The 14,151-nt window shown below is 37.7% G+C and overlaps 1 protein-coding gene across 1 annotated transcript in view; it reads right to left on the bottom strand.

Moving 5' to 3' along the window:
- LOC136884513 (WD repeat-containing protein 11) overlaps nucleotides 1-14,151 on the bottom strand; it is a 134,912-nt gene that overhangs the window by 43,619 nt on the left and 77,142 nt on the right. Inside the window, exon 13 of the mRNA XM_067156741.2 lies at nucleotides 1,412-1,520. Coding sequence (XP_067012842.2) covers nucleotides 1,412-1,520 — 109 coding nt within the window. The remainder of the gene's footprint in view (nucleotides 1-1,411; nucleotides 1,521-14,151) is intronic.

Below are 14,151 nucleotides of genomic sequence, written 5' to 3'. Positions count from 1 at the left end.
TCATACAAAAAAAATAGGACAAAGAAAACCTACATTAAATGTAATTATTTACAATGCATCCGCCCAAAATTTGGCGACATTTATGGTGTTGGTGCTGGCTAGTGCCAGAACAAGATGAACACTTGTGTGGGGATGAAGGGCAGCTCAAATGTCGTGTCATCTGATGTGCACCCCAGCTGCACGAGGTGTATCCTTCTTGTAGAAAACTTAATTTTTTCAGGTTGTCCTACTCAGCTGCTGTACAAACAAGGAATAGGGCGTGAAAGAGCCTGTGATCACGTAACACAACTATAACAAGACTCCAGTGGAAAATTTTCATGTGTTGTGACCATTGTAAACAACAAGCAAATTTGCAAAGTAAACTTCCTCTATTGATGATTAGGCTAGAAGCGGTCGTCACGTGAGATACCAGAAGCTATCAAAGCTGTCACCTTAAGAATTCAAAGAAATGTGCTCTGCAAGCCAGGAATCTTAACATGGGAAATGAAAATTCCACCAAAGTTGCACATTATTAAACAGAACCTTAGGCTGGAGCATACTCGAGAAATATGGGAGAGTGACTGGCAGCAGCTTAACGACAGACAAGGGCCAGAAGAGCTAAGAGACTGTTGTACAAGTACGCAAATTATAGTAGCTGCCAAATTCTTTATACGAACACGAAAATTTTTACTGTGAAAGGAAAAAAAAAATGACCAATAGAATGATCAACTCTTGGGAAGCCACTGTCAATTTTCTAAAAGTGAAGAGAGAACTAAGGTCGGTGTTAGTTTAGTGCAGAGTGTACAAGAAGGCATCACACTTCATCGTTTTTTACACAAAGATTGAAAACATGGGCCACCAACTTCCAAAGCATCATAACAGAAAATGTTACGAAGCCCTTAAAACACCAACTTTGTTAGTACTTCAACAGGAAATGGAATATCTTCAAATGCGGTTTGTGTGCCAGCCATATTATCAGTGTATTTACAGGCACTGTAGAGCAAATACTAACTATTGGGAAGAAGCTGAAGGGACTGTACAACAATAACTCAAAGTATATATACAGCGTCCACCTTGGTCGCCTGGTTAGCGATTAAGTCAAAAAGACTCAGACCCCAATTATGATGAATGGGCTTGTTAATAAACAGCAATGGGATCTGGACTGGAACATGATAATACGCATGGAGGGAGGGAAAACATTTGCCTCAACCATACTGCATTTGTGAAAGGATTTTTTTTTAAAATTATGATGTTCCTTTGCATATGATTAAATAATGAAAATTATCCAAAACTTTTCTTTAAGATTATTTCTCATTCTAAAAACTAAATATATAAAAAAATTGCCAAAAAACAAGTCGAATGATCAGGGTCACATATTGTACAATGGCCTAGTAAACATACAAAAATATACTTAGAATGTCTACCAACTCACCAAAGCTGAAACAGAAGGAAACTTCTTGGGCATGGTTCTAAGCATGCAGAGATTTCGGAGATCCCACAGTTCAAACGGCCCATCTTTAAGTATCACAACAAAATACTGCCTAGAAGAAAATCAAATAACGAAGAATTACAAACATGTCATAAGTACTCAGGTAAGAAAGTTAGCAGGAGCGGAATACATTTAAGTCGTGGAAAGAGATGGAAAGCAGCAACATGCCATGTAAGATCATGTGGATGGTGTACATGTAAAAGAAAATGATGGGTTCAAAAGTTTTGGCTTCAGCCTTTGTCAGTGAAGGTTTCTGTTTTTTTTTCAATTTGCTTTACGCCCCGACACAAATAGGTCTTATGGTGACAATGGGATAAGGGCTAGGAGTAGGACGGAAATGGCCATGGCCTTAATTAACGTACAGCCCCAGCATTTGCCTGGTGTGAAAATGGGAAACCACGCAAAACCATCTTCAGGGCTGCCAACAGCGGGTTTCGAACCCACTATCACCGAAAAGCAAGCAAGACAGCTACGTGACCTAAACCACACTGCTACTTGCTAGGCGAGGATATAATAATAATGGTCATTCTTGACAAGCACATGCTGTGAGAGGTGGGGGGAAAAGACAGACAAGAGAAGGGAAAAATGGGTCCCTGATCCTGAGCACCAGCTGATGTACAACTTCAGAATCTCTATGGGTGAGAGGGATGATGGGATAACAATATAGCTGTTGCCATTCTTCTTTCCAGGCATCTGACGTGTGACCAAAGTTTGGTCAGAGTCACTGTTTTTTGAAAAATTTATGTAATACCTTATTTAATTTTGGAAATGTGAACTCTTGATATGAGTTCTAAATGAGCATTGCAAGAATTTTGTTCAAAGAAATGTTATATTGAAAATATTTTTCTGAAATTATGTGAAGTTTTTAATGTATGTACTATTGTGGAATTTTAGTGGCACATACTTTTGAGACAGGGGGTACCTGCACGTGCCGATTTTAGAAAGATGGTTCTAGTTGTTTCCGGCTTTATCAGATAGAATGAACTTGAAAAACGTTCTTACTGGTAGGAATAAGAGCGTTTTTAATTAGTGAATATGGACGTTGAATGAGAAAATTCCGTGACCTGATTAGTCACCTGTATTGCATGATTTCCGGCTTCAATCTCCTCGTGAGAGCGAAGAAAACTTCCCGCGTCTTTTGCTACTGACCAGCTTAGCGGCCGGCCGCGCTCAATGTCCGTCCGTCTCAGGACTCTAGCCCCAAGGTAAACGCTATTATTCCTTCTTGTGTTTTGGCCTTTAATGCATTTTATGTAACTTCTGCTAAAATGTAAATTATAATTCGTGCGTCGGAGTTTACTGTTTATATTCCACATTTGCCAATTTGAACATCAAAGAGCTTTTTCAGCTAGTCAGGAAAACTTTATTTCCAGAGGTAATTCTCTTTTCTTGCTCAGAAAATTGAATCTAAATGTAAACTTAACTTTTCTTTTCTGGATTAGCGATATTGTCACTCACATGTAAAATTTGGTTTTACACTGAGTCTGCCTCATGTAGTTCTGTGTCAGCTTCTGTATTCAGGTTTTAGGTTCTTCCGTCCTGAGAGTCTAATCATGTTGTTACTGTAATTCCTTTTATTTTATTTAAACATTATTATTATGTAACTAGTGTTCACTGGCACTTCGGTGTTTTTAATTTTCACTTACTATGTTGCTTTGTTTTGCTCATTTTATGTTGTAACTTTATTTTTGTCTTAATTTCCTAAAGTCTCAAGGGTGACTGTCGTTTATCTTTTTTCCCCCCACAACGCCATACGTTCCCATTTACCTCCTAGGGTTCCTTCCATTCTCAACTTCCTGTCGTCATTTGTTGTATATTTTAACTCTTTTCATTTTAATCTTATGATGTTTTATGTTTCTAAATTAAGTAAGTTTTTTATCTCCAAATCTCAACTGTTACATGATGCATTTAAAGAGCTGCCCTGTAGATTATATGCAGTACGCTAAGAAGAGTGTCTCGATTTCAGACGTTTAGCTGGTGAAGACATTATGTCGGAACGGATAGAGATTTGAGGACAGTTTTCTATTTTCTTCTATACGTTGCACCCTTGAAAATTGGTTATTAGTTTATTTGGGAAGAATATTTTATTTCTAGTGTGGAACCATGCATAAATTTATCATCCAGGAAGGTGATTTCAACTCTGCACTGTTTGCTAGCCAGCGAGGGGGAACAGGTTTTTCCCGTGCCGTGCATACGAGTCTGGGTTTTTTTTTTGTGCCTTGTTAAAGACAGCAGAAGGTGGCACGTGGACAGGAACCCGACCAGATTAAAAGCGATCAATACTTTGAGATTTTGACGTCATGATATTCAACCAATTGGACCGCAAGGTTAGCCTGATCGCAAAGTCTTAGCCAATAAAAATTAATTAACAGACACACCTACGTCTTGAAGGAATAAATACCCATGTACTTGAGGAAATCATTCTCTTTTGCTCTTTTGCTTTCTTTGCTCATTTGCATTCGCTCAGTGCTCATTTGGTCTTTGCTCAGTTGTCTACGGGAAGAATTGTTCGAGCACATGTGTTACTGGAAACGACGTATTCGACGTGGAATATTACCAGTATTCATTTAAGGAAAGACGAGAAATTTTCTGCTTCCGAGGAAATTTTGGGACAAAAAAATATCGGAAACGCAGCAGTTCAGATTTCCTTAGTTTTATAAACCTGAAGAGAATTTATAAAGTAGGTAAAACTGTGCCATCTTGAAGAATCGAGTGTGTGTGGAGTATTTTTTCTAAGACATATCTTTTAGTTTCAGCTTCAACCAGAAGACGCAAGATCCCCAGCAACCTTAAATAGTTTGGAAGAATGGAACTTCAGTGTTACGACGAAGTATCATGAATCTTTAAAATGTGAGGCATAATTCAGCCCGGGAGAGAATAACATCAGAGATGGAGTTTGGTTAAATATTCATTGATCATCAGCCGAGTCCAGAAGTCAAGTCTACTACAGCTAAGATTTTAAATTATATTTTTCTCTTTCTCTGTTGTAACAATTATGTAGACGTAGTCCTTGCTTGAATATTTAAAGTCATTTCTAATAGTCTTTGTAGTTAGAAATTTCACTCTTCTTTCACTGGTGTTGGTAGATTTGATGTGTGCGAGAGTGTATTTGGGACCTATAATTTGTTCTATGTGAGTGAGTGCTTCGTGACATATTCTCACTGTCCCATGTTAAGTCTAGGGAAGTGTTAAAAATATTTGACCCACGCGATAATAATTTTCAATTTATAAATTAATGATGGAATAATTTTTGATTTATCTGGGACAGAATATCGACGTGTTCTGTGAATTTAGGATTTTTCCTTGATGTTTGTGGTTTACCATAGATCCGAAATAGAATAGAGTCATCTATGATTTCCTTAAACCATAGCCTGCGATGACGCGACCGCGCGCGTATAATAATAATAATAATAATAATAATAATTGACATTATTACGGTCTAATAGAATATTTAAAGGTCATGAGTGTAATTATTGCTGTGCTTATAAATGATTAATATGTGCTATTTTGAAGTAGATGTGACCTGGAATATTGGTCGTGGCTTGAATGTCCACAGATTTTGCATTTACTGTTATTGGTATTTTTGAGACTTGTAAATGGATCTTAAGATAGGATTTTATTTGTGTGTCCATTACATGAGTCAATTAAGGAAGAGAGTGTGTTTTTAAACATAATTTCTTCTTGTGCAGCACATGTTGGTCAATAATTTGTGATAATGAGAGATTAAAAATAACGTAGTCGTGACTCATAGACCGTATGCGCGAATGTTTATTTATCTGTGACTGTAGGCAGTTCTATGGAATTTTTAGTGACGATTTCTACTACAAAATTATTCTGGAACATCGTTGTGGAACTTATTTCATTGGAAAAGTGGTAATCCTGTCACAATCACACGTCAGACGTTTGTAACGGTAACCCTTGTCTGATATGGTCATCGAGAGAAGTTCTCATGTTTCAGATAAAATTTAAAAATAAAAATCAAAAGATAGGATTCGATAAATTTATTTAATAATATTAACGTGGACCAAAGCTTGAATGTGAGATGGATGAATGATTGATTTTATTTATAATTGTGATTTCCATGGTTATATTTCGTCATGTTGTGTGTACGCTGAGCGCGTAAAGTTTCGTTTATTTTGTTGTTTTGTGGCGAGCATATTTGGCTCAATTTTGAATTTTTAAGTGATTTTATGACGAAATAAGATAGATTAGGATCTTTGCTTCGAGAAAAAATACTTAAGCAAGGATCGCGTCAATGAAATAAGCTCACAAAATGTAAAATGTTTAACGCTATAATGCGAGAATTTTAAGCCTTTATTGTGAGTTGTGCACAACACTAGGTCAATTGACGTAAGAATAAGAATCAAATGAGTTAGATATTTGATCTCAAAATAATTTCGTTATATAATTTGAAGCTTAAATAATTAATTGAAATAATATTTAATTAATAGAAGGGAGTTATTGGATTTTCATGTGACGTAGAAATTTGACTTACAATTTAAATGAATCGCAGAGTATTGTCAGTTTAAATTATAATTCAAGAAAAGGAAGAATAATTCATATTTTGAGATTTTGAGATAGGTTTCTCTCAAATAATAATTTGTTTAATTTCTTAGGACGATTTATTAAGGCTTAATTTCGTCTGTTTACAGAATTCAAATTAATGGAGAATTGCGGAAGAATTCCGGCAGGGAAGAATTATTTAATTTTATTTCAAGATTTTGAAAATATTTCTAGAACCTGGAAAGTGCTAATATTTATTTAATAAATGTTAAAACCCATTTCTTTCTAGTGTTTTCATTTGTCGTCAGTCCTTAGATTGTCCCTGACCCCTATAATTTAGCGTCGCCTGTAAGCGAACGTTCCGCCTCTGGGAACTTTTGCTTACCGGCTGAGCTGCCCGGCAAAACGGGGGCAGGTAGTACAAATTTGGCGCCCGTAACGTGTTTGGCCCGAATTTAATTGACGACGCCAATCTAAGGACTCGATCTTGTAGTCCAAAATTTGGACATAAGCAAGATGCGGCGACAATAGGATTTTTGGGTTATTTGATAACATTTATTAGCCCAGATCTCTGTGGCAGAGAGCACTTTTGTTAAAGTTAGGAAGGGCCATGTTGAATGATTGAAACAAAATCTTGGAGATTAGGAAAATTTCATTTTTTTTTATGCGACTGCATTTGCGCAACATTTCGGATTTTAATAGTTAAATATTATTGAAATGATATACAAATCTTCCCCTAAGGAGGTGAGCTTAATTCATTAGTAGACGTGGAACTGGACTCTGGTTTATACTCTGATATTATTCTCCCCGAGGTCTGAACTGCCGTTTCTTGAAAAGTTTATTGTTATTATGGATGAATGGCGTGCATTTTTGGAGAATGCGTTAGGGAATTTGAAGGATAGTTTGAAGCAGGATTTAAGTGAAAGTAGTGCTAAATTAAAGCAGGAACTTAGTGCTGAATTTAATGAAAATCAGGAGCGATTGAAACAGGACCTTAGTGCAAATCAAGCTAAACTTGAGCTTAGACTGACCGAGAACAATGATAAATTAAAACAGGATCTTAGTGAAAATAATGAAAAACTGAAATTAGAACTGAACGAGGGACAGGATAAATTTAAATCCGATCTTAAAAATGCATTGGAAGAAATACAGAATAGGACGGACGAAAATATTAATAAACTGCACATGGACGTGAAATTATTTAATGGGAAAATAGCATCCATTCAAAGTGAACTTGTAGCAGTGAAACAGAATTTCTCAGACTTTAAAGGTGAAATACAGGCGGGTATTACAAGTTCGTTAGCTGAGATGTCGAACGAAGTTAGTGAGAGACTCGCTAAAGTCCAGACAGATGTACTACAGGGGCTTGATAAATACAAAAATGAGGTGGAGAAAAACTTTCAGAATATTGAGGAGAAAATTGTGGATAATGCAGACGACCTTACAGCAACTAAGGCGGCATGGAGCAAGAAGTTTACCGGCCTTTACGAAACTTTGAAACAAGTGGAAAAGGGAGTCATAGCAGAAATAAAAGTTTCCCAAGTAACCACGTCAGAAAGGCTAGAATATTTCTATGAGACTATCGAAGAGACGCAGACAGGTCTCAAAGAAATAAAAACTGAAATGGACAAGGAAATTAGCGAAGTAAAAGCTGAGTCCGAAGCATCGAAGCGTGAACTTCAGGACGGAATTAAGGAGCTTGTTGAAGAGCTTAAGATAATTAAACTTCAGGGCGAGAGGCATAATATTGTCACTTCTACATTATTGGAAAGGCAAGGTCAATTAGAGAAGCGGACGTCTGGTGAAGTCCCGTCTTGGACTCCAAAAGTGGTGGACATGGCTAATCCCTTAAATAACACCAACCCTTACATAAATCAGGACAGTAGTGGGATAAATTCGGCAAATGTTTCAGGTCAGACTCAAATTGTTAATATTATTAAACTTCATGAGGAACAACCGAAGAAGTTCAATAACGTTAAAGGCGTTACTCCTAAAAGCTTCATTCGTGAACTTCAGGAATACTTCAGAGATAATAAGATACCTCCTGAACGCCAACTAAGGGTAACTGAACGCTATTTAGAGAATTCAGTATTAACATGGTATGAAGCATTCAAATATTCATTTGAAGATTTTGAAGGGTTCAAGAAGGCATTTCTGGAGAGATATTGGAACAGTGACCTACAGCATAATTTAAAAACAGAACTTTACGCTAAGAGGTACGCTTCTTCTACGCCCACACGCTACGCCGATTATTTTTCAGCCCAGCTACGTAAACTAAAGGAGCTTGATATGCCACCCTCAGAAGTTGAAGTAGTCCGTGTAATAATAAGGCAACTTCCAGCGGACATTCAACGTATAATGATTGCTTCGAACGCGCAGACCGCAATTCAGGCCGAAGCCGTGCTCCGACAGCTCGACCTAACTTCGAGAGAGCAACCAAGGCGTAATCTAGGTCAAGATCAACAGGTGTTACAAACTACAGTCATCCGAGCCGACAGTGGAGCTTCGTTCAACCAAGGGAAACCTAGCGGTCGAACTACAAAGGAAATGTCATCGAGAGACCGTTCTCCTAGGTCAGGACACAGAAGTGACGAGGAGAGAGATTATTACCGAAGAAATGTACGACGCAGACCCTATGAAAATATTCGAGGAAGGTGGAGAAGAAATAGCGAGACTAACTATACGGGAGGAAGAAAAAGAAACTGGAGACAAGAAGAGAGAGAGAAATACATCCAGGAATTACGCAAGGAAAATCAGGAGAAATCCAAGTGGCGTCACGCGATTCAGGACCAGGACGTGAACCCAGATATAGTAGGAGCGGAAAGCTTAGAATACCAAAGGGCTAAGCAAGAAGAAAATCGCCAGCGCTATGAAGAGGTAGATTATAGCCAAGGGGCTATTAAAAAAAAAAACATCCATCCAACTAGAAAATGATAGTTCGAATCCTAACTCTTGTAATTCAGAGGTCCCGAAGGAATGGATTGTAGTTCAGATTGATTCATGGGTTACTAAATCTGATGATCTGTTAGAAGAAAATCTTGAGACTAGTAGAAATGATGCAAGGACATTACCGATAATATTAGCTAAAATTTGTGGCGTGAGAGTTAAATGCTTAGTTGACACCGGCTCCACTATTAGTGTAATATCAACATCATTTATGAATGACTTAAGAGAAAGGCATGAAATACCTATCATTCCCGTCTCACATGTTAAAATTAAAGGAATTATCCCTGACAAGATTGTGATTTGCAAGCAGCAGACATTTCTCGATGTGGAAATCGGAAACACCAAGTTCCCTAATATATTTTTGGCCATGACAAATATTAAATTTAATATCATTCTTGGAATGGATTTTCTTACATCATACCACGCAAACATTAGTTTGGACTCCAACCAAATAATATTTCGTCTGGAGGAATTTTCAGAAATTACAGTCATGAATCCTGTTGATGTAACCGACCAAGAGGTGTTCCACATAAATTGCGCCTTACCATCGAGGGAGAAAGAAGACCATGAGGCCTTAGAAGAAATTCATCAGGTTCTGGATGACATCATTGAAGAGGGCGAAAATAGAACGCATCCCTTGGATCTTATAAATCAGAAGGTGAATTCAGCTCAGGGAAATGATAAGGAAAAGGAACAACTACGAAATCTATTATTAAAATATAAGAACTTGTTTGATGACAAACCGGGACAAATTCCAGATTTTAAATATTCATTGGTGGTAACTGACTGGACTCCTTTCAAGAAGAAGCCATACCCGATCCCGGAGAAATTCCATTCTAGAGTGGAAAAATTAATCGAAGGCATGGAAAAGGATGGGATCATAATGAAAGCCAGTACACCCTTTCTTAGTTCTTTGGTCATCGTAAGCAAGCCAGATGGATCCCTTCGTTTGTGTTTAGACGCTCGTGAGATAAACCGGAAGTTGATCCCTGAAAGAGACCAGGCACCTGCTATTAAGGAAGTTCTAAGGAAATTTCGAGGGATGAATCTCTTTACGTCAGTCGACTTCACTTCCTCATACTATCACATTCTCCTGGAGGAAAAATCTAGACTCCTAACTGGATTCATGTTTAATCAACAGACCTACGTCTTCCGAAAATTGCCCTTTGGCATATCTAATGCAGGAAGCGCTCTTATCCGAGCATTGGATCGGTGTCTTACGGAGGAAGTAAAGAGCTTCACGACTAAGTACATTGACGATTTACTGTTGACCAGTGAAACCTTCGAAGATCACTTATCTAAACTGGAGAAATTGCTGGAGAATCTTTCTAGAACAGGATTCCACATAAATCTAGCCAAGTCAAAATTCTGTCAGACTGAAATTCTATTTTTAGGACATATAATAGATGGTGAAGGAATCAGACCTAACCCGGTCAAGATTGAAGCCATAAGTAAATTTCCAAGGCCCTTAAGAGTAAAACATGTAAGGCAATTTTTAGGGATGGCCAACTTTTTCGCCAACCATTGCCCTAATTTTACGCAGACTGTCGCACCTTTACAGGATATGCTAAAAAAGGGAAACAGATGGAAATGGAATGATGAATGTGAGACAGCATTTAATAAGACCAAGGAAATGCTGATACAAAACGTCAAATTGGGATATCCAGACTTTGGAAAACCATTCATATTACAAACAGACGCGTCAGGTATTGGGATTGGAGCTGTGCTATTCCAAGAAAATAAGGAAGACCCTGAAAGGAGAATTTATCTTGCCTTCGTCAGCAGAAAATTGAGAAATCACGAAAAGCACTACACGGTTACTGAATTGGAGATGTTGTCAATAGTATATGCTCTCAAATACTGGCAGAAGATAATATATGGTTATCAAATTATTATCAGGACTGATCACAAAGCTCTGACGTTCATGTTGAAAACTACCATGGCATCTGAACGAATATTCAGGTGGACGATGTTTGTCCAGCAATTTGACATCAAACTGGAGCACTGTACTGGAAAAAGCAATCTGTTAGCTGACTGTTTAAGTCGTAACCCGAATGCCGATATTGAGGAAATTCATCAGATTGAATTAATTCCAGAGGACCACGAATTTTTAAGAAAATTACGTTACATTCGGCAAGCCCAAAAGAGAGACAAAGATTTAAGAAACATCATAGACTTTTTGGAGAAGAGAATCAAACCTGGAGAACCTAATCATAGAAGATATAAAAGGAAAGCTTCACGTTACCAATATTTGGATGGAATATTATTTAAATTCATTGATTCTGCAAAATCGGAACTTAGAGTTGTGGTGCCTCCAAAATTACAGGAATCCCTTATCTGGCATACGCACAGAATAACAGGTCATGGTGGTATTGACAAGACGGTTGCCACTATTCAAGAGAAATTCACTTGGGAGAAACTTCGAACCATTGTTCGTAATGTAGTCCGCACATGTGATACTTGTCAGCGAGTAAAACCCAGCTCTCATCTGCTTCAGCATAGTCCTATTCCCATATTACCTACAGGGCCTAAACAGTTATTTGCAATGGACCTATTTGGACCAGTCCCGATATCTAGGAGGGGAAACCGACATGTAATAGTCACTATCGACGTGTTTTCTAAGTATATTGCCTTGTATCCTATCCAAAAGGCGAATTCAAAATCTGTAATCCGTCGGATAATCCGCAACCTGATACCTCACATGGGCAAGCCAAAAGCCATATTGACTGATCACGGATCACAATTTACCTCCGCTGAATTTCGTCAAGCTATGGAACAATTAGGCATTAAGCATATATTGAACTCTGTCCGCCATCCATCGAGCAATCCAGCTGAAAGAGTAATGCAGGAACTGTCAAAATTCTGCCGTATTTTCTGCGGAAATACACATTGGTTATGGGTAGATGTGTTACCAATTATGATGGAATGCTTAAATAACACTGTGCACGAGGCAACATCTCAGATTCCAGTTGTTCTCCATTTTGACAGACGACCTTACCGACCTTGGGATAGTATCATTCAATGCCCAGGAAATATAAAACCTACCCTGGAGGAGAATATTGAGAAGGCAGCTAAATCTCTAAAGGAACAAGCTGAGAGAAGGCAACGACGTGTCAGAAATAAGAAGTTTCGTCGTCCATTAAAATTACATGAGCTCGTGTTACTCAAGAAACCAGCTTCCTCAGAAACCACAAGTAAATTTTATGCCAAGTTTGCACCGTTATTTATTGGGCCGTACAAAATTATTAAAGTCTATGGGAACAATGCTTATCGCATACAAAGTCTTGATCAATCGTACGAAGGAGTTCATAATGGTTCAAATTTGAAAAGTTATAACTGTCCTAAACAATCTGCTGTAAATCAAATAAATGTCATCTTGGAAGAGGAAACGTCATGGAACGAAGATGAGGATCCGATCTACCTTCATGCTTCAACGCAGGTCGATATGACGGAAGAAGTATGCAAAGAATGTCAGGAGTTACAAGATTCCACTATGAGTCAATTACGCTTGCTTTGTGCTGCGCTGGAACTGGACAATAGTAGGCTACGTGCTGGAACGTCATCTGGAATAATTACGGAATAGTGTGACACATAACTGTACTTCAAAATTTTCAAGGGACATGTTAATTATATTTCCAGATAATAATGATTTAATCTGCCCATCAAATCATTATTTCAGCCACGGGAGAAATATGCACCCTTGAAAATTGGTTATTAGTTTATTTGGGAAGAATATTTTATTTCTAGTGTGGAACCATGCATAAATTTATCATCCAGGAAGGTGATTTCAACTCTGCACTGTTTGCTAGCCAGCGAGGGGGAACAGGTTTTTCCCGTGCCGTGCATACGAGTCTGGGTTTTTTTTTTGTGCCTTGTTAAAGACAGCAGAAGGTGGCACGTGGACAGGAACCCGACCAGATTAAAAGCGATCAATACTTTGAGATTTTGACGTCATGATATTCAACCAATTGGACCGCAAGGTTAGCCTGATCGCAAAGTCTTAGCCAATAAAAATTAATTAACAGACACACCTACGTCTTGAAGGAATAAATACCCATGTACTTGAGGAAATCATTCTCTTTTGCTCTTTTGCTTTCTTTGCTCATTTGCATTCGCTCAGTGCTCATTTGGTCTTTGCTCAGTTGTCTACGGGAAGAATTGTTCGAGCACATGTGTTACTGGAAACGACGTATTCGACGTGGAATATTACCAGTATTCATTTAAGGAAAGACGAGAAATTTTCTGCTTCCGAGGAAATTTTGGGACAAAAAAATATCGGAAACGCAGCAGTTCAGATTTCCTTAGTTTTATAAACCTGAAGAGAATTTATAAAGTAGGTAAAACTGTGCCATCTTGAAGAATCGAGTGTGTGTGGAGTATTTTTTCTAAGACATATCTTTTAGTTTCAGCTTCAACCAGAAGACGCAAGATCCCCAGCAACCTTAAATAGTTTGGAAGAATGGAACTTCAGTGTTACGACGAAGTATCATGAATCTTTAAAATGTGAGGCATAATTCAGCCCGGGAGAGAATAACATCAGAGATGGAGTTTGGTTAAATATTCATTGATCATCAGCCGAGTCCAGAAGTCAAGTCTACTACAGCTAAGATTTTAAATTATATTTTTCTCTTTCTCTGTTGTAACAATTATGTAGACGTAGTCCTTGCTTGAATATTTAAAGTCATTTCTAATAGTCTTTGTAGTTAGAAATTTCACTCTTCTTTCACTGGTGTTGGTAGATTTGATGTGTGCGAGAGTGTATTTGGGACCTATAATTTGTTCTATGTGAGTGAGTGCTTCGTGACATATTCTCACTGTCCCATGTTAAGTCTAGGGAAGTGTTAAAAATATTTGACCCACGCGATAATAATTTTCAATTTATAAATTAATGATGGAATAATTTTTGATTTATCTGGGACAGAATATCGACGTGTTCTGTGAATTTAGGATTTTTCCTTGATGTTTGTGGTTTACCATAGATCCGAAATAGAATAGAGTCATCTATGATTTCCTTAAACCATAGCCTGCGATGACGCGACCGCGCGCGTATAATAATAATAATAATAATAATAATAATTGACATTATTACGGTCTAATAGAATATTTAAAGGTCATGAGTGTAATTATTGCTGTGCTTATAAATTATTAATATGTGCTATTTTGAAGTAGATGTGACCTGGAATATTGGTCGTGGCTTGAATGTCCACAGATTTTGCATTTACTGTTATTGGTAT

This window comes from Anabrus simplex, chromosome 12 (genome assembly GCF_040414725.1).
Source record: "Anabrus simplex isolate iqAnaSimp1 chromosome 12, ASM4041472v1, whole genome shotgun sequence".
Classification (NCBI taxonomy): domain Eukaryota; kingdom Metazoa; phylum Arthropoda; class Insecta; order Orthoptera; family Tettigoniidae; genus Anabrus; species Anabrus simplex.
This window is presented reverse-complemented; position numbering and strand designations above follow the sequence as displayed.